The sequence below is a fragment of the Hyperoodon ampullatus genome (assembly GCF_949752795.1).
Source record: "Hyperoodon ampullatus genome assembly, contig: scaffold_695, whole genome shotgun sequence".
Lineage (NCBI taxonomy): Eukaryota > Metazoa > Chordata > Mammalia > Artiodactyla > Ziphiidae > Hyperoodon > Hyperoodon ampullatus.
In genome coordinates this window covers 31,248-50,876 of record NW_027641031.1, presented here as the reverse complement: position 1 = coordinate 50,876, position 19,629 = coordinate 31,248, and the positions used below count along the sequence as shown (strand labels likewise).

At 56.6% G+C, this 19,629-nt stretch overlaps 2 protein-coding genes across 2 annotated transcripts; one reads left to right on the top strand and one right to left on the bottom strand.

Annotated features, from left to right (window-relative positions):
• Positions 1–1,603: 1,603 nt before the first annotated feature.
• On the top strand, positions 1,604–9,437 carry CDH24 (cadherin 24; the record flags this gene model as incomplete). The annotated part of the gene is made up of 11 exons (XM_079728611.1): positions 1,604–1,804; positions 1,985–2,279; positions 2,471–2,590; positions 2,669–2,836; positions 3,006–3,193; positions 3,541–3,794; positions 4,935–5,071; positions 7,442–7,563; positions 7,647–7,758; positions 8,118–8,366; positions 8,892–9,437. The coding sequence occupies 11 exons, from the start codon at positions 1,604–1,606 to the stop codon at positions 9,389–9,391; spliced, it is 2,346 nt and encodes a 781-aa protein (XP_079584737.1). The 3' UTR covers positions 9,392–9,437.
• Positions 9,438–13,922: 4,485 nt separating this feature from the next.
• PSMB11 (proteasome subunit beta 11) lies at positions 13,923–14,798 on the bottom strand (the record flags this gene model as incomplete). The annotated part of the gene is made up of 1 exon (XM_079728607.1): positions 13,923–14,798. The coding sequence occupies one exon, from the start codon at positions 14,796–14,798 to the stop codon at positions 13,923–13,925; it is 876 nt and encodes a 291-aa protein (XP_079584733.1).
• Positions 14,799–19,629: the final 4,831 nt, after the last annotated feature.

Sequence of the window (19,629 nt, the reverse complement as noted above, 5' to 3'; positions counted from 1 at the left end):
GGAGGGGCAGCAGGGGGCCCGCAGCCTGCGGGTGTCTTCAGAGCGGTGAGCGGTGCGCTCCGCGACTGGGAGCCCACTGCCGGCTCCCTTCTCCCGCGCTCTACCGCTTTCCCTTCTTCCCTCACACCTCTCTCCCTCTTTTTCCCATCTTCCTCTCCCTCGATTTCTCTTCATCCTGCCTTCTCTCTGCCTGTTTGCCTTTTCTGCCCCTTCCCTGGCTCCCCAACCCTTCTCTCTCCCTCTTGCCCTGTCTTGCTCCATCTCCTCTTCCTCTTTGCCTTTTTCTTCCTCCACCTTTCTCTGCTCTCCTGTCTTTTCTTTTTCCCGCTTTCCTTCCCCGTTCCTTCCCTCTGCTCTCCTCTTCCCTTCCGCTCCCGCTATCCTGTTTCCCAGTCCTCTGTCGCCTTCCTTCTCTTCGTCCCGGCTCCCTCTCTGGCCCCCGGCTTCCCTCTTCCCTCGGGAAGGAAAGGACTGTCAGGTGTATGTCTGCTCTAGGGGAGGAGGGGCGCGGCCACAGCCACCTGAGGGCTGCCCCTTGGAGGAGAGGGAGGAGACAGTGGTGGGAAGGGTCCTCTAGCTTCCTTCCCACAGCCCCTCCTGGCTGCCCCTTCTCCCAGAATGAAGTTCCGCACCGGGGCGGCCTGGTCTGACCCCGGCAGCTAAAGCTGCCCCTTCCTGGTCATCACACGTACTGAAAGCCCCTCTGCCCCCTCTTCCACCCATTCTCAAGCCTGGCACCCGTGACTCCTCTCTGCCTTTCAGGCACCCAGGCTACCTCCTTTGATCTCTTTCCTCCTGTCTCTTGCTGCCATTCTGTCTCTGTCTCTGACAGTCCCTGAGTCTTGGTCTCACCCTTAATCACACTGTGTCTCTAGCCTCTGGGTCTGCCTCTGCTCCCCCTCCCCAGTCTTCGGCCTCTACCACCCCTCTTCTTTCAGCTCTGGCCCCCCACTCTGCCTCTGGAGCCCAGTCCCCCTTCAAGGACTTCAGCTAGCTGTGTGCCGGGGGCAGGTTCTGGAGAGGCGGAGTTCCTGTGGAGGACAGAGTTTCACAGGCTCTCAGCCCTGTCTGAGGCTGCCCTGCTTGTCATCTCGGCCTGACCTAGGCACCCTGAGACCACACCTCCATGAATCCCAATCCCTGGATTTTAAACCCTTTCCCTGGTAGCCCCCACCTCCTCCAGCCCCAAGCTGCGTGCCCACCCTGGGAGCAGAGGGGCCACTTTGGGGTTCCAAGCCCTCCCAGCATCCCCTCGCCTATTTTCGTCCCAAGCTTCTCTACTCAGAGTTGAGTGGCCAGAGATTTATCATCTTGGAGGGCTGGAGGTGAATACGGGCAGAGCCTGGGTGGAGGAAAAGATCAGACTGTCTGCTTTCTGTCTTAGTCTGGGTTCTGGGCAGTGGGGCGTCTGGTTCCTTGGAGGTGTGATCTTCCGCATCTAACTTTGAGGAGGGGAGGTTTAAGGGTTTCCTTAACCGTAAACAGCTGCCCATCCTGCAGGTGTGGATCCATGGGGCAGCCCCAAAGCATCTGCCCCTCTGCCCCAGCCAGCTCATGCCTCAGCACCCGGGAGCAGTGAAGAGAGCCCTGGCTGAGCCCAAACATGTGGGGCCTGGTGAGGCTCCTGCTGGCCTGGCTGGGTGGCTGGAGCTGCATGGGGCGCCTGGCAGCCCCAGCCCGGGCTTGGGCAGGGTCCCGGGGGACCCCAGGACCAGCACGGCTTCGGACCCGACGGAGCTGGGTGTGGAACCAGTTCTTTGTCATTGAGGAATATGCCGGACCAGAGCCTGTCCTTATTGGCAAGGTAAGGATCAACCCCTCCTATGTCTACCCTGACCCTCAAGGCCCTGCCCTGCAACTTCATCACTTCTGCAATGACCTTGGTCCCTCAGGACACCCACCACTCCACCCAATCCTAGATTTACATTCTAACTTTCTGTCCGTGTGCTTGGAACCCGCTGCCATGTTTCCCCGATCCCTACAGCTGCACTCAGATGTGGACAGGGGTGAGGGCCGCACCAAGTACCTGCTGACCGGAGAGGGGGCAGGCACTGTATTTGTGATTGACGAGGCCACAGGCAATATCCATGTCACCAAGAGCCTGGACCGGGAGGAGAAGGCACAGTACGTTCTACTGGCCCAAGCTGTGGACCGAGCCTCCAACCGACCCCTGGAGCCCCCATCGGAGTTCATTATCAAGGTGCAAGACATCAACGACAATCCACCCATCTTTCCCCTTGGGCCCTACCATGCCACAGTGCCCGAGATGTCCAATGTCGGTGAGTACCCCAGGTCTGGACATCCCGGATCCCATCTCCTAGAGTGCCCTCACCTCTCCTTCCCCCACTGCCTTCTGCCCCAGAACCCACCTCCTGCAATGCAGCCCCGCTCAGGTCTGGGTCCCGCCCATCTACCCTTCTTCCCCACTTGGCTCTGCCCCGGCTGAGCGGGGTGCCGGGGTCCCCCACAGGGACATCAGTGATCCAGGTGACTGCTCACGATGCTGATGACCCCAGCTACGGGAACAGCGCCAAGCTGGTGTACACTGTGCTGGATGGACTGCCTTTCTTCTCTGTGGACCCCCAGACTGGTGAGGATAGAGCTTGGGAGGCGGGTAGGGCGGCCGTGGCGACAGGCACCCCCTGACTCATCGTCTCTCCCCCTATAGGGGTGGTGCGGACCGCCATCCCCAACATGGACCGCGAGACACAGGAGGAGTTCTTGGTGGTGATTCAGGCCAAGGACATGGGCGGCCACATGGGGGGGCTGTCGGGCAGCACTACGGTGACGGTCACCCTCAGCGATGTCAACGACAATCCCCCCAAGTTCCCTCAGAGTAAGGGACAAGTGCCCAGCCTGAGCCGCCCTTTGACCACCCCCAGCCCTACAGCCTCGGGAGAAGCCTCCCCCACCCCTCCCCCAGCCAGGCCTGGGAGAAGGACGTGCTGGGGGAGGGAGGAGGGCCGGGGACCTCTCTCAGAACGTCTCCCTCCATCCACTCCAAGGCCTGTACCAGTTCTCCGTGGTGGAGACCGCTGGGCCGGGCACCCTGGTGGGCCGGCTGCGGGCCCAGGACCCAGACCTGGGGGACAACGCCCTCATGGCATACAGCATCCTGGATGGGGAGGGGTCCGAGGCCTTCAGCATCAGCACAGACGCCCGGGGTCGAGATGGCCTCCTCACTGTCCGCAAGGTTAGCCTCCCGTCTGCTAGCGCTGCGGACCCACTCACACCTGCCTCCTGCCCCACGGGACACGCTTCTAACTGGGCTAGAACAGGCTCGGTCGGGATCCCTGTGTTGGAGCTTAGAGATTACGGTCATGTCCTCATCTTTCAGATGAGGGCCTAAGGCCCAGAACGGGGGAGTGACTGGCTCAGGACTTTGCACAGAGCAAGTCTGTGATGGAACTGGGGGCAGACCTAGAGTTCTGACCGAGTAACCCATGCCCCACCCCACCCCGACCACCGAGGCCACTGCCCCTCTGGTGCCCACCTCCCGGGTTCCCCCCTGCCTCAGTCACTCCATCCCCCTCACCACAGCCCCTAGACTTCGAGACCCGTCGCTCCTACTCCTTCCGTGTGGAGGCGACCAACACGCTCATCGACCCAGCCTACCTGCGGCGAGGGCCCTTCAAGGACGTGGCCTCAGTGCGCGTGGCTGTGCAGGACGCCCCAGAACCACCCGCTTTCACCCAGGCTGCCTACATCCTGGCAGTCCCCGAGAACAAGTCTCCCGGGACCCTGGTGGGCCAGGTGTCCGCCGCTGACCTGGACTCCCGGGCCAGCCCAATCAGGTGAGCTGGGGTGCAGGCGGGCTCAGGGCCAGGGCCCAGCAGCAGGCTATTCCCGCCCGAGGATGTGCCCCCTTTACTGCAAATCACGCTCACCTCCTGGCAGAAGTCTCCCTCGCTGCAGGCCTGGGCCCAGGGCAGGGCTAGAGGACCTTGCTAACCCCTCCCACACTCTCCACCCATCCCTCTGGGTGGATGATAGTAGCGCCTCCCAGTGGCAGTGCGAGCAGATGGAATCTCATCTGATGAGTGCGATGGATCAATTGATGGCCATGGCTATTGATCACTGGCTCAGCGCTTCACATTTTACCCACTTGATAACATTTCCTTCTCCCAACAACCTGTGAGAGTCGGATAGTAGATAAGGGTAGTAACCGTATCAGCTCCGGTTGCTTTAGAGCTGCGGTCCCCAACCTCGGCAGCAGGGACCGGTTTTGTGCAAGATAATTTTTCCACGGACGGAGGGGGGTGGGGGGGCGTTGGGAATGGTTCAGGTGGTAACGCAAGCGGTGCGGCTCAGCTCCTAACAGGCCATGGACCAGTACTGGTCTGCAGCCCGGGGTTTGGGGACCCCTGCTTTAGAGGCTTGGCCCTGAGCGGTTGAGTACTTTGCTCAAGGTCGCACAGTCAGTAAGTAGCAGTGCTGGGATTCAAATCCGGACTTGTCGGCCCCAAGAAGACCCACTCTTTCTACCGCCCCAGCCAGCATCCCTGTCATAGCACTGAGGGAGTCATTCCCATTTTGTAGTTGAGGAAACAGGTTAAAAGATTTGCCCGAGGTCACACAGCTGGCCTGAGACAGAGCAGGGCTAGAACTTGGGTCCCTGGTCCCCAGAACAGAGCCCCAGAAGTCGGAGAGACAGGCAGTGTTTACCCGACGTCGCCTCTGTCTCTCTGCACGCCCCTGAAACCCAGTCCCCGGCATGTTAGGACAGGTGTTTAATGTTGATGACTCCCCGGGGATATTTGTCTTTTGAGGGGACCCTAACGTGAACTATGGCTCTGGGTGCGCGTCTCTGGCCAGCTCAGGCCCTCTGCCCAGCTGAGCCATGGGGCCCAGCAAGGTGAACAGAGGGAGGGAGGGGTAGCTGCAAGCTCTGGCCCCGCCGCAGATCAGCCCCCAGCCCCGCTCCATCTCCCCAGATACTCCATCCTCCCCAACTCGGACCCGGAGGGCTGCTTCTCCATCGAGCCTGAAGACGGTACCATCCGCACGGCAGTGCCCCTGGACCGCGAGGCTCGTGTCTGGCACAACCTCACAGTGCTGGCCACAGAAGTCGGTGAGGAGTCCTGGGCCCCCGGGAGACCCGGGAGGAGGCAGCAGCCTCCCAGCAGAGGGGCCGTCCCTGGGGACGTATGGGGGTGGGGGAGGGCAGCTAGTGCCATCCCACCCTCACCCAGCGTACAGCCACTGGGTCCCCAGCCTGCATCATCACCACCAGGCAGGCCTTCTGGTCTCCTGGCTGGGCTGGGCACAGTGGGTCTGCCTGAGCATTTCCCCTCACCTTCCGTTGGCTCCCATACCTGACTTTCCCCGACCCGGAAATAAACCTAACCTTGAATAGCTTCCTGCACCCTGGGAGACCCTGCCTGGCCCACTCTCTGCTTCAGGCTGAAGGGGCGTCAGGGAGGGGCTGGGCCCCTCTTCTGCGAGCTGACCGGGGCTGGGGTGGGGAGGTGGTGCCAGGAGCCCCTCTCTGGGAAGCCCTGCCGGGAGCCCTCAAGGGTGGGGAGAGGGACCAACTCCATGCACTGCCCACGTCAGTCACCGGTCACCAGTAGTGTGGTTCAGCCTTAGACCTCCCTCCCTTCTGTGAAGTTCTCCTCACCACGCCAGCTCATGCCTCAGGGTCTCCTACGTTTGCCGTCTGTGTCCTGTTTAGGGGAGTTGTCACTGTGTGCATACGTACTTGTACATGTCAGTGAAGAGCTATGTGTGTGTGTACACGTGGGTGTGTACTTACGTGTGTATGATTCCATACGTGTGGAAAATACATATACATACATACCCATATGTTTGTGAGTATACGTCTATAGCTGCATATATGTATATGTAGTTGAGTGTATAGAGTTGTATTTATATTATTTGTGCATATGTGTAATCGGATGTGTATAGTGATAGATACAAGCAGCTGTTTGTATATATTGTTTTGTGTGCGTGAGTGTTTGTGGACAGATAGTAATAATTTACTACTTATTGTGTATCAGACACTGTTCTAAGTACCAAATATGGATTAATTCATTTAATCATCACCACAGCTTTATGAAGAAGGTACGATTTTTCCCCCATTTTAAAGGGAGGAAACTCGGGCAAAGAGAAGTTAAGTAACTTCCCAAGGTCACGCAGACGTTAAGTGGTGGGGCCTCAGTTCCAGTCAGGCTGCAGAATCTCAGCTGTTACCTCCTCTGCTATACTGCCTCTCATACGTGTTGAATTGTATGTAGATAGGCTTATGTTTATGACCATGCAGCTGTGTGGCAGTGCGTGCGTGTCTGTCCGTGTGAACATCTCTGTGTGTATTTGTGGTATATGTAGTGTGTTTGTGGCTGCCTGTGTATACGTAGCCCTGCGTGTGTGTGTGTGTGTGTGTGTGTGTGTGTATTCCCCTCAGAGTCTTCTCATCTCCTGCCAAATCCTGCTCCCCACCCCTAGAAATCCCAGTATGGACTAGCAGGCCCTGGGCCTTAACTGCAGCGAAGGAATGGCCCCCAGCCCCGTCCCATCTCAGGGTATCCCAGACCCTTTAGCCAGGCAGTCTGCTCCTCTGCCCAGGCTGTCAGCTCAGCACCTTCCCAAGAGCCAGCCAGCTCTCCCTCAACTCGGGGAAAAGATTAAAGGAACCAAGAGGTTTAGCCTAGAGGAGGTGAACACTGGGGCAGGCAGGGATGCACAATTTCCATTTTCTCTTGGATGCCACTGGCAGTGAGAAGCAAGGCAGGGTAATGGTGGGAGCCACCTCATGACGAGGGGGCCTGTGTCTGGCTGTGGTACCCAGGCTGGCGTGGCTCTGCCCCTGAGTATCACGTAGCTCCTCCCTCCCCAAGGTCAACTCTAAGTGATACTCACTGCTACACCACAGCCTCCCAGACCTCTGATGGTGTGTTTGTGTGTGTGTGTGTGTGTGCGTGTGTGTGTGTGTCCATCCACCGGTTTTGTGCATGAAAATGCATTCTCTGCATCCTGGGGGTCGTGATACTACATTCACTGTATATATCGAACATTCACTTCATGTATGTTGCATTTGTTTTAAAACACTGAGTGTACATCAAATGGCTCTATGAATGTGTTTGTATCTTTCATGGCTACTGTCTGTGTGCATCTGGTATGCATCCTCTGTCTACCTTTCCTTTATGGCACGTGTACCCTGCATGTGGGTTATTGTGTATGTATGTTATGGGTGCTACACTCCTGTTGAGTGTATATGGTATATGTATTGCACATATCTTGGGTACCACATGGCTGTTGTATGCACTTGTTCCATTCATTTCACAACATTGTTTGCTACTTGCATATTGCATGCATTATCTCATGTGTCCCACATGCATGCTATGTGCTACGTGTGGCATCCATGCCCACACACCCCGTGTGTTGTGTGTAACTGTGATGTGTGTGCTTGCATGGGGTGTATGTGTTTGTGTTCTGGCTTCAGACAGCTCCGCACAGGCCTCCCGGGTGCAAGTGGCCATCCAGACCCTGGATGAGAATGACAATGCTCCCCAGCTGGCTGAGCCCTACGACACCTTTGTGTGTGAATCTGCAGCCCCCGGCCAGGTGAGCCGCTGAGGCAGCGGGGTTGGGAACTCAAGACCTCTCCAGCTGTCCACTCCATACAAGGCTTCTTTTCTTCCTCCCAGCTGATTCAGGTCATCAGGGCCCTGGACAGAGATGAAGTCGGCAACAATAGCCGTATCTCCCTCCAAGGTCCTCTGGACCCCGATGCCAACTTCACTGTACGGGACAACCGAGGTGGGTAGCCTCCTACAACCGTGCCCATGCCTGCTTCCCTCCTCTCCTCTACCACCCTCGGCCCTGCCTGCCTACCTGGGCCCTCCACCCAACAGAAGGTGGATGTGGTTTGGGGAGTTCCCTGGTGGCCTAGTGGTTAGGATTCTGGGCTTTCACTGCCGTGGCCTGGGTTCAATCCCTGGTTGGGGAACTGAGATCCTGTAAGCCGCACACGCAGTGGGACAAAAAAAACAACAACACAGGGTGGATGTGGTTTTGCTCTTTGCAGACCTTCCCCACAGAAAGCTGTCTCCATGGGCTGCACCGACCTTACTGGGAACGTGTCCCAGGAGGTGACCCAACACCTTCCTCTCCCACAGATGGCTCTGCCAGCCTGCTGCTGTCCTCTCGCCCCGCCCCGCCCCGCCAGGCCCCCTACGTGGTCCCCATAGAACTGTGGGACTGGGGGCAGCCGGCACTGAGCAGCACTGCCACAGTAACTGTCAGCGTGTGCCGCTGCCGGCCCGATGGCTCCGTGGCCTCCTGCCGGCCCGAGGCTCAGCTCTCACCTGCTGGGCTCAGCACCGGGGCCCTGCTCGCCATCATCACCTGTGTGGGCACCCTGCTTGGTGAGTCAGGCCACAGTGGGACATAAATGTGGGGTCCAGGCCTGCAGGGTGTGTGGAGAGGAACGAATACACTGGACATAGGGAAATCCATCCTAGGTCTTGAAGGAACCCTCATGCCTGGATTTTCCCACTGCCTCATGCGTCCGAGACAAAAGCTCTGGCCTCATATCCCTGGCCTGTCAATCTAATGACAGTCATGAGCCATAAAAACTGTTTATTGAGCCCTGACTCTGGGCCCCATGTGGCGTTGGGCACAGCACTTGGTATTTCATCCTTTCAACAACGCTGAGGGGTAAATAAGTTTTCCCTCTTCTCTACACAAGCAATCTAAGGGCAAAAGAGGTTCAGAGAAGTTAAGCAACTTTCCATGGTCACACAGCGAGTGAAGGGTTGAAGTCGGGATTCAAACGAGCTTTGCCAGATGTCAAACCCAGGGCTTGCCACCCCTAGGCCGTTCTGATTGGAACCAGGCTGCCCCATGCCTGGCCCTGCTGACTCAGCAGCCCGTGTGCGTCTCTCCCCCAGCCCTGGTGGTGCTCTTCGTGGCCCTGCGACGCCAGAAGCAGGAAGCCCTGATGGTGCTGGAGGAGGAGGACGTGCGTGAGAACATCATCACCTACGACGACGAGGGCGGCGGCGAGGAGGACACGGAGGCCTTCGACATCAGCGCCCTGCAAAACCCCGACGGGGCCGCCCCGCCGGCTCCCGGCCCGCCCGCGCGCCGAGATGTGCTGCCCTGGGCCAGGGCGCCGCGCCAGCCCCGGCCCCCCGGCCCCGCCGACGTGGCGCAGCTGCTGGCGCTGCGGCTGCGCGGGGCAGACGACGACCCCAGCGTCCCACCCTACGACTCGGTGCAGGTGTACGGCTACGAGGGCCGGGGCTCCTCCTGCGGCTCCCTCAGCTCCCTGGGCTCCAGCAGCGAGGTCGGCGGCGCCCCGGGCCCCGCTGAGCCGCTGGACGACTGGGGGCCGCTCTTCCGCACCCTGGCCGAGCTCTACGGGGCCAAGGAGCCCCCGGCCCCCTGAGAGCCGGCCTGGCCCTGCCCGCCGCGGCACGGTGGCCGCACAGGCCCTCTGAGTGAGCCCCCGGGGTCCAGGCAGGCGGCAGCAGCCCAGAGGTCCCCAGGCCTCCCCGATCCCCGTGTCCCTCCTCCCCATTCCCCAGGGCAACCTCCTCCTTATCTCCCTCGTCCTGAGTCTTCTGTTCGTCTCTCTCCAGGGATATCTGTCTCTGTCTCTGACACTCTCCCTGTCTGGGTCTGTGTTGTGCGGCTCAGACTCTGAATCTCTCCATTCTCTCACTGTGATTCCACTTTCTTGTGGCTCTGTTTTGGTCTCCCCCGTTCTAAATCTGTCACTCACGGCTCTGTCTGTCTCCCGTGCCCGCACACATGTTCTCTGTCTGTCTCCTGCCCACATCTGCTCGCATTCTCTGTGGGTCCCTGTGACTGGCTTTTTGGTTTCTTCCGTTGTCCATCCTAGAAACAAGAGAAACTTCCAGCCACTGCTGCCCACCCTCCTGCAGGGGATGTTCTGCCCCAGGTCAGTGTCCCTAGACTATGTGGAACACAGGGGTGGCCCAAAGCCCTCGCTCACGCCCCACCCCTCACTCGGGCTGTCCTGTCATTGCAGACCTGCCCGCATGGTTCCATCCATCACTCATGGCCTCATCCTGGCTCCACTGGCCTCCGGCAGAGAGAGGGAGCCAGCCCACCTCCCGGGGCAAGAGCTCCAGCCCCCAACGTGGCCGCCTCCCTGGAGCTCTGCCCAGCTGTCAGCTGGCCCTGGGCATCCTAGCTCTGGGCATTGTCTTGTGTGCTTCCCAGGCCCCAGGGGGAGGGATGGGAAGGAAAGAGGGAGGCAGCTGGGGAAGGGGAAGAGGGAGGAAGGGGAGGGGCCTCCATCTCTAATTTCATAATAAACAAACACTTTATTTTGTAAAGCTGGAGTCCTGCTTTCCTTTCTGCACTCAGGTGTCTGTAAGAGCGTCACTGTGCCAAAGGGCTGGAGGAGAGGCCTAAGCCCACCCCCTCAACTCCTTCTCCTTTCTCCTTTGGGGGCCAGTCGCTTCAAGTCCCTTTAATAGAGGAGGCTTTGGGTTTGACACCATTCAGGGACGAAGGAGATAATGACATGTACCTCTACCCCCACGACCTCTGGGTTCTCTGTTGGTCTCAAACTGTCCAAGGAAATTAAGATGTGGAGATTGGCCAGAGGGAAAAGTGGGAAGGAGAAAGTGGAGAAAAGGGGGAGCTATAAAAGACTAAGAAGAGAGGAAGAGGAGCTCTAGACTAGGAATAATTATGAGTGGGGAACAGCAGAGGGGGGCAAGCCAGTGCCTCCTGGGGCCTGTGGTCCCAGTTGGAGAAAGGGTGGGCCAGGGCGAGGTGGCACCGTCACAGTGGATCTGGGGCCCGCTGCCCCACCTTTCATTCTTCCCAGTCTCTGGTCTTACTCTGTGGGCACAAAGAGGAGGGAGAGGGACCAGGGAGGCGGGCTGTTCGAAGGGCTGAATCGAAGTCAACTGGGGTGGGAGCCCAGCGGGTGGCCAGCATCTCTCACCGTGCACTCCCTAAGCAGAGAAGGGGTCTACCCGGCAACCAGAATTAGCACCCACGCCTCGTAACTCCAGGCAGGGCTCCTGGGGACTCAAGTAGATGGGTCAGGATAGGTCCTTGTGACCTTCCCCTCCAAGTGCGGAGTGCTGATAATCAGGGATGGCTGCTCTAATGGGAAGACGCCTTCTTGTACCTTCCACGCCGTTTGGTTAGGGCAACCAGGCGGTGGGAGGACAAGGACCCTGCTCCGATGCTGGCATTGTCATTGACTCTGCTGACGGCTGGAAACTGGCCCCTGCCTGCCTGAAGGCCTGTGTGAGAGCAGACTGTCTGCCCCTGAGGGAGACGATTAGGAGGTGGCACTCCAAGCAGGGGCCAGAAGAACAAGTCTTCCTGTTCAGAGCTAGATCCACCCCTTGGGTCTCCCCTGATGTCTGCATCAAGCCTCCAGGAGTAAGTGGAGAGAAGGAGGGACTGACTCGTGGGCCGCCCCTGGGTGGGGAGGGTTGCATTGAAGTGGGATGCAGGCCTTCGCCTGCTCTCCCAGCCCTCCTTAACACCCTCCTGAGGCCTTCCCCAACTCATTAAGCTTCAAGGAAAACAACAATGTAGGGAAACAGGCTTTTCAGCTAGACCCTCAGGCTTATCTCTGGTCTTAAATACCTCACCATTGGAAACACAGAATCTGTCAAAGGGAGTGAAGAAGGGCAGAACCATGGAAGGAAGAGGAGAGAGAGGAGGGGAGAGGTGATGGGAGGAGACGCAAGAAGAGTGGGGCTCCCCCCACCCCGTTATGCCCTCCCTATCTGGGTTTAATCCTCCTTCCCTGATGAATGGGAAGAGGAGGGGCACAGAGTGTTCCTGGGGGGTGAGCCGCATGTCGTTCCCAGGGAGCCTTGGGCTGGGCTCAAGGGGCGACCGCAAGCTAGCCCGCCCCTCCCTCCCTGCCTTTTCTCACCCCTGGGGCTTCAGGGCAGGGGTGGGAGGATGCAGAAGTATCGCCCCAGTGGGGTGAGCCCTGCCCTACCCAACTCTGGACCTCTTTTCCCCAAAAGAAGTGATAAGACCCGTCTTTCTCCCTGATAACTTCCAGCCTGTTTCCTGTCTCTGCACATAGGAACTGCACGTGCATCGCCTATCCTGGATCACTCACATACAACAGGTCACAGACGCACACTCACCTCTGCATGTGGAGGTGCCCCACCCCTTATGTCTGGGTCAATCAAACCCTTGAACCCTGGGCAAAAGCTGCCCTTCCTCCTGGGTTCCTCCAGGACCAAGCTGGCCTAGGGCTCCCTGACCTCTAGTGATCATTCCCAGTGTCCTGCACCTCCTCCCCTGAGGCTGAGGAGTGGGAGAGGGATGAAGAATTGCTATGGAGGCCACCAGCCAGATTCCCAGACCCGGGCTCGAAGCCTAGTCCTCCTGTACTGGGCACCTTTCTGCGGCCCCCTCCCCCTGGCCATTTCCCCCCACTCCCCTACTGCTTTCCCTTCTGGGACTCCCTCAGCTTTCTTCCCTCCTCTCCCATCATCCCCTGAAAGCCAGAGCCTGCTGGGGCTCCTCTGTCTGGCCAGCTCCTGCCTGGAGGAATTCTTAGCCTGAGGTGCAGGCTTGGGGCTCACGACTGGGCTGGAGGCTGGGAGGAGGGGGTGTCCAGGAGGGAGGAAAGGTACTGTCCATCTTGGGACCGGAAGCTGTAGGAGTGGGATAGAGAGAGAAGGTTCAGGAACCTCCAGGTGCCACCTCCTAGGCTGACCGTGCTTTCCTCCCTCACTTAGCCTGGGGGTGGGGGAGGGCGGGGAGGCATCCCTCCTGGAGCTGTCAGCCTGTATCGCCAAGTCAGGGCTCACAAGGGAGCGACAAGGGGACAGGAGGGGTGGGAAAGGATGTGCTAACCCAGCAGTTCCCACTAGCACAGCCACTTCTCTCTTTTCTTCATGCCCAGAGGGAGCTACTGGAAAGAGAGGCTGGAGAGAAGGCAAAGGGACAGCGGGAGGAGAAGTCGGGCAACAGCCATGACATGCCTGGAAGCCAGAGTGCAAGGGAGGGGGGAGGTGCCTGGGGCGATGGCTCGGGCCCTGACAAGCGGGGGTAGAGGGGGCTCAGTGGAGGTTGCTTCCTGGGCTCAGCCCTCCAGGCCCTCGGGCTCCTCTGGGTTCCTCCTTCCCTGGCCACCAGGCAGGGGCACGACCCAGCTGCTCTCTTCCCCACGTCACTCCCCAGACGCCTGGCAGGAAGAGGCCCTGGGAGAGAAACTGAGCTGAAGAAGCACAGCCCTGGAGCGGAAGGCCTGCATCCCAGCATCACCTCTGCACTGACTGTGTGACCTTGGGCAACTCACATAACCCTTTGAACCTGTTTCCTCTTCTGTCAAGTGAGGATCACTTTTACCTCAAAGAGTTATCATGAAAACTGCATTCAGTAAAGGAGTCTGCATCATAGTCATTAGGGTCACGTCGGGGAGGGGGGCAGAGAAGAAAAACAGATGTGGGAAGCCCATCACCCCCCCCAGGTGTGCATGCTGCACTGTCCCTGTCCCTTCCAGCCTGGGCCCTCTGGGCTACTATCCCCACCTCATTCTCCTCCAGCCATCTCCACTCACCAAGGTGAGAAAGTGGCAAAGACTCTGAAGCTGAGCTAAGGACTAAAACGAGAGGAAGAGAGACCGGGGATAGGAGGGGAAAAAGCAGAAAGGAGGATGGCAAGAAAAGAGGGTCTAGCACCTAGCACAGCATCTGGCGTGCAGCCGGTGCGCAATGAGTACTTGCTGAAACAGGACTCGGTGCTGAGAAGGAGGCTGGATCAATCTATTGGGCGCCAACAGGAACATGTCGGAGAGAGCTGTCAGTGGCTCCAGGAGGAGAAAGGGATGGAGACTTGCAACAAATGAAGCCGGCAACCCACAAGAGCAGGAGTCAGACGCCGTGAGTCTGCCCCCACTGCGGCCCCATCTGCCACCCACTCCCTGTGCCGGGCCCCCCAGGTCCTGCTGCTGCTCACGGCGCCTCTGCGGGCATCCTCGAGTCCCCCGGGGCTGGCGCCACAGACGGTTCTCTGCCTTCACCGGCTCTGTCCGGGGTGGCCTCCTCCTCCCGTTCCTGCTCTGGCCCCGGCCCTGGGAGCTTCCGCAGTTCCGAGTACAGCACCCAGGCGTCGTTGCGGGACACATATTCCCACCCACTCTCCCGCACGTGGAAGAGGTCCACGGAGCCCCCCGAGTAGGCATCACGGTGGGTGGCATGGGCCACAGCACGGCGGGCCAGGGCATAGGCTTCCTGGGTGCTCATGTCATAGTGGTAGCCGCCATCTAGCACACCATAGGCATAGGGAGATCCAGAGCCCACCGAGAAGATGTCCCCCTGCAGGCAGGTGCCGTCGCTGTAGACGTAGAAGAGGGCAGGGCCGGAACGGTCCCAGCCGCACAGGGCAGTGGCCACGCACAGATCCAGCCCCCGATAGCGCGACATCATGACTGATAAGAGTCTGGCGGCGCCGGCCACACTGGGCAGCTGACCCTCCCTCAGTGCCCGCAGCCGCAGCTCCCGCCGTAGCACCCGGTACCATGTGACACAGTCAGCCGAGGTGCCAGAGGTGGTGCCCAGGAGGTGCTGATGCACAGGGATGACCTTGCGTGAGGCTGGACAGGCCACGTAGTCGCCACAGGAGGACCGCGTGTCAGCCGCAGCGATGACTCCATGACGGAAGCGGAAAGCCAGGGTGGTGGTACCATGGGCCAGCCTGGGGCCATGGATCTGCAGGAAGGTTTGAGGGTCCCAGCCCTGGGGCACAGCCCAGCCACCAGCCCGAGGCAGGTGAGGTGAGGCTTCTTGGGTGTCGGGGGCCTGCCACTTGCACACATCCTGCAGAGCCATCCCTGGGGTCCAGCGAAGGTTGGAAGGAACAAGGCAGGGATTTGTGAGCTGGGTCAGGCGGAGGAAGAGAGAGAGCAAGGAGGAGCTGGGCTGCAGCCAGAACCAGCTGGGAAGGCGTGTGATCTGTGGCTTCCTTTCTCCCTAACCCCAAACCAGGCTTTGGGACTGGCCCTCTCCCTCAGAGGACTGCTGAGGGGAGACACAACGAGGCCAGTAGAGTCTCCAGCGCTGGGGAGACGCTGCCCATGACACACCCAAGCGTCATCCAAGGAGTCTCCTGTCTGTCATCCTCCAAGCACCTGGAGTTGGGTGGTGGCTGGGTAACTGAAAAGGAAAGGGGGTACCAGTGGAAGGAGCAGAGTTGGGTTCCTCTGGGATTTCCTGTGGGGGGCACTGGGCACGCAAAGATAAATAAGGCCCTGCCCCTGCCCTGAAAGGGCTGCCAGCCTAGGGAAAGGTGGAGACAAGTCAGTGCAATGGCACAGTCAGAAGAGATTGCCATGGGCGTTCCCCGGTGGCCTAGTGGTTGGGATGCCGGGCTTTCACTGTCGTGGCCCGGGTTCGATCCCTGGTCGGGGAGCTGGGATCCCACAAGCTGCGCGGTTTGGCCAACAAAACAAAACAAAACAGAATAGATTGCCATGGACCCACCGTGGCAGGAGTCCCTAATGCTGGGTTCTCTCTTCCGGGGTGTGGGGTCAGGGAGCTATGATGCTGAGCTCACAGGTTCACCTCATGGTCAAGGTGAGGAAAGAGAAATGGACTGGGGTAAGGACAAAAGAGATAAGAGCAAGAGAGCCTGGTATGGGGTGCTCAGATACCTTCAGAAACGCAGAGTACTGAGGGGCCAGGTGAAGGGGAACTAGAACCTGGAGATCTTTTTCTCCTCTGCTTTGGGGGTGAACATGAACTTCCATCTGCATACAAACGTGGCACTTCTGACAGTTCTCTGGCAGTATAGCTTCTCTGGCTGGTGTTAAAGTTCTGAGGATGTAGCTGAAAGGATCTATTGGTCCCCCTTCTGCCCAATAGTTCTCAATGGCAAGAGACTGGTTTGTGGTTCCAAAGCAGGAGAAACAACGGACTCTGATGCCATAATGCCGAGTCTAAGTCTTAGACCAACCAAGGGTGGACCCTGACAGCTGGCCCTTCAGAAACATAAAGTAGATGGGGGCAGAGTGACAAGCTACAGCTACTTCCATATGCAGTATGTTTTACTAAGCATTACAGCTCAGAGAGGTGCTATGGGAAGGGGTTTATTCAAAGAAACAGATGTACATGCAAAGGCAAGAGCCCGGACCCTCCAGACATCATGATGCTGAGGCTGTGGCATCATAGTTTCCTGGAGTCTCAGTACTAAGGGCAAGTGTAACATGTCAGGGGAAGACTGGAGAAACCAGGAAGTCACACAAAGGTCCAACTAGTCCTTCTTTCTTCCTTGGTGTAGGACCACATGGGAATCTTACTGAAGAGATAAGAACGTCTCCTCTTTCTAAAAACTAAGTCAGACTATATATGGCTGGATCGCCACGTCTCCAAGTCAGGCCATTATTAAGTCAGATCTGCGCAGGTGAGTGGCCCAGTAACTGGCCACCCACCAGTCTCCCCCTCTAACCTTATCCTCCACACTGACATGATTTCCTAAGGTATCACTCAAATCCCATGTCTCCTCTAGTGAGAAACCTTGAAGGGTTACAAGATCAAGTCCACCCCAGGCTGGCATTTAAAGCCCACTGTGGTCCAATCCTAATCCATCCACCACAACCTCTTTTCACGCAATTCCTAACACATCTCCCACCTCCCCTTCATCTTTTTGAATCCTATCTTTCCAAGTCTGGCTTAAGTACCACCTATTCTGAAAATACTTCCCAGATCCGGGCTGAAAGAGGAGAGGCTGTGAGTTTGAGAAGAAAGGGGATCTAAGTGATATTTAAGGAAATGATCCAGACCTCCTTGGCAAAGGCTTCCTGGACCCCCAACCTCACCCCAATCTATACCAAACTCTCTCACCTCTGAACTACAGCACTTATCATTGTTTTCTTCCCCCAACCCCTGCTTTATTGAGATACAGTGGACATATAGCATTGCGTAAGTTTAAGGTGTACAATATGATGATCTAATACCTCTGTGTGTGTGTCTGTGTATTGCAAAATGTTTACACCATAAGGTAAGTTAAATCCTTCACCTTACTTGGTTACCATTTTTGTTGTTGTTATGATAAGAACATTTAAGATCTACTCTCTTGGCAACTTTCAAGTATACAAGAGTATTGTTAACTATAGTTGCCGTGCTTGTACATTAGATTCCCAGAACTTATTCCTCTTATGACTGGAAGTTTGTACACTTTTGACCAACATCTCATTTTCTCCAACCCTGAGCCTCTGGCAACCACCAATCTACTATCTGTTTCTAGAAGTTCGGCTTTGTTTGACTCTACATATAAGTAAGATCATACAGTATTTGTTTTTCTCCATCTGACTTCTTGCACTTAGCAAAATGCCCTCAAGTTTCATCCAAGTTGTCACAGATGGCAGGATTTCCTTCTTTTTTATGGCTGAATAATGTTCCACCACATATATAACACTTTATGCATTCATCCATTGATGATGGATATTGTTTCCATGTCTTGGCAATTGTGAATAATGCTGCAATGAACATTGGGGTGCAGCTATCTCTATGGGATAGTGATTTCATTTCCTTTGGATAAATACCCAGACATGGGATTACTAGGTCATATGGTAGTTCTATTTTTTATTTTTTTTTTGAGGAACCTCCATACTATTCTCCATAGTGACTTCACCAATTTACATTCCCACCAACAGCAGCACTGATCACTTGTACCTCTCCTCTTTGAGGTCTCCCTGAGTGGGACCTTGGAGCAGAGAACTAATGTAAGGTAAATTGGGAACAGATTATGGAAGGCTTTGAATGCATGCTGAGGAGCTGAACCTTACAGACCATTTTTAAGCAGGCAAATGATAAGATCAAGACGATGTTTCAGGAAAATCAATCTGGTGCTGCGCAGAATAAATTAGAGACATAGTTTGTACCCAGAAAAATCAGGAGAATATTTCAGTAATTCAGGAGTGAGGAGATAAGAAGCCAAAGGCGGTATCAGTTGCAATGAAAAAGAATGTGAGAAGCACTGTAGAGGGAGAATGAACAGGACTTGGCAACCTAGTGGACGTGGAGTAAAGGAAGGGGAGTTGTCAAGATGAGCCAGGGCTTCAAGCCTCTGTGACTGGAAGAGCATTATTGTCATTCTTTCATGTGTTCATTTTGCAAACTTGTATTAAGCAAACAGCGGGCACAGAGATAAACAGTAGAGAAATGCCTGTCTTTACAGTTGTTGGGGGTTTTTTGGCCATGCCATGCAGCTTGTGGGATCTTAGTTCCCTGACCAGGGATTGAACATGGGCCCCTGGCGCTGAAAGTGTGGAGCCCTAACCACTGGACTGCCAGGGAATTCTTGAGAAATGCCTGTCTTTAAAAGCTCACAATCCAGTGGGAGAAAAATGTATATTTATAACCAGGTAAAATGTGAAAGTGCCTTAAGAGAGGCAGACAGCATTAGTGGCAGAGTGAAAGAACCACTGAGAGAAGTCAGGAGGATTAGTTGCATTGCAGGAGTGACTGCAAAATAATACATGCTCAGTAAACAGAGGCACTCTGCATTTTCCACACCATCCAAGTGTGAGACCCACAGAAAGATCTTCTGCTTCATTAACATTCTGATGGTTGGGTTTGGAAAGAGCTGCTAAATTTCAGCATTAAAAATACAACACTCTCAGAGTCTGTTGGGAGGAGGAGGGGCTGAGTTGGGCATCAGAGGAAAGAGGAATTTAGATATATATATTTTTTTAAATAAATTTATTTATTTTTGGTTGTGTTGGGTGTTCATTGCTGCACACGGGCTTTCTCTAGTTGCGGTGAGTGGGGGCTACTCTTCATTGTGGTGCGCGGGCTTCTTATCGCGGTGGCTTCTCTTGTTGCGGAGCACAGGCTCTAGGCGCGTGCTTCAGTAGTTGTGGCACACGGGCTCAGTAGTTGTGGCTCACGGGCTCTAGAGCACAGCCTCAGTAGTTGTGGTGCATGTGCTCAGTTGCTCCACAGCATGTGGGATCTTCCCGCACCAGGGATCGAACTCGTGTCCCCTGCATTGACAGGCGGATTCTCAACTACTGCGCCACCAGGGAAGCCCAGGAATTTGGATATTGATGGATATTGCTCCTGGAATCCAACAAGGAAGGGCAGATGCTGACTTCATAGAACCATAAAGCAGGAGGCAACATTTCATACACTTGCCCACTTCCTTGCTTGTTATGGTTCCCAAAAGGGTTGAAAAATGAAGGTGGGTGAAGAGAGGAAGAAACAATGAAATACAGCACATTCCTGAATAAGAGCGGGCCTCTCACTGCTGTGGCCTCTCCCGTTGCGGAGCACAGGCCCCGGACGCACAGGCTCAGCGGCCACGGCTCACGGGCCCAGCCGCTCCGCGGCATGTGGGATCTTCCCGGACCGGGGCACAAACCCGTGTCCCTTACATCGGCAGGCGGACTCTCAACCACTGCGCCACCAGGGAAGCCCTCTTTGTACATTTTTTTTTTTTCTTTTTCGGTAGGCGGGCCTCTCACTGTTGTGGCCTCTCCCGTTGTGGAGCAAAGGCTCCGGACGCGCAGGCTCAGCGGCCATGGCTCACGGACCCAGCCGCTCCGCGGCATGTGGGATCTTCCCGGACCAGGGCACGAACCCGTGTCCCCTGCATCGGCAGGCAGACTCTCAACCACTGCGCCACCAGGGAAGCCGTGTGTGTGTGTGTGCGTGTGTGTGT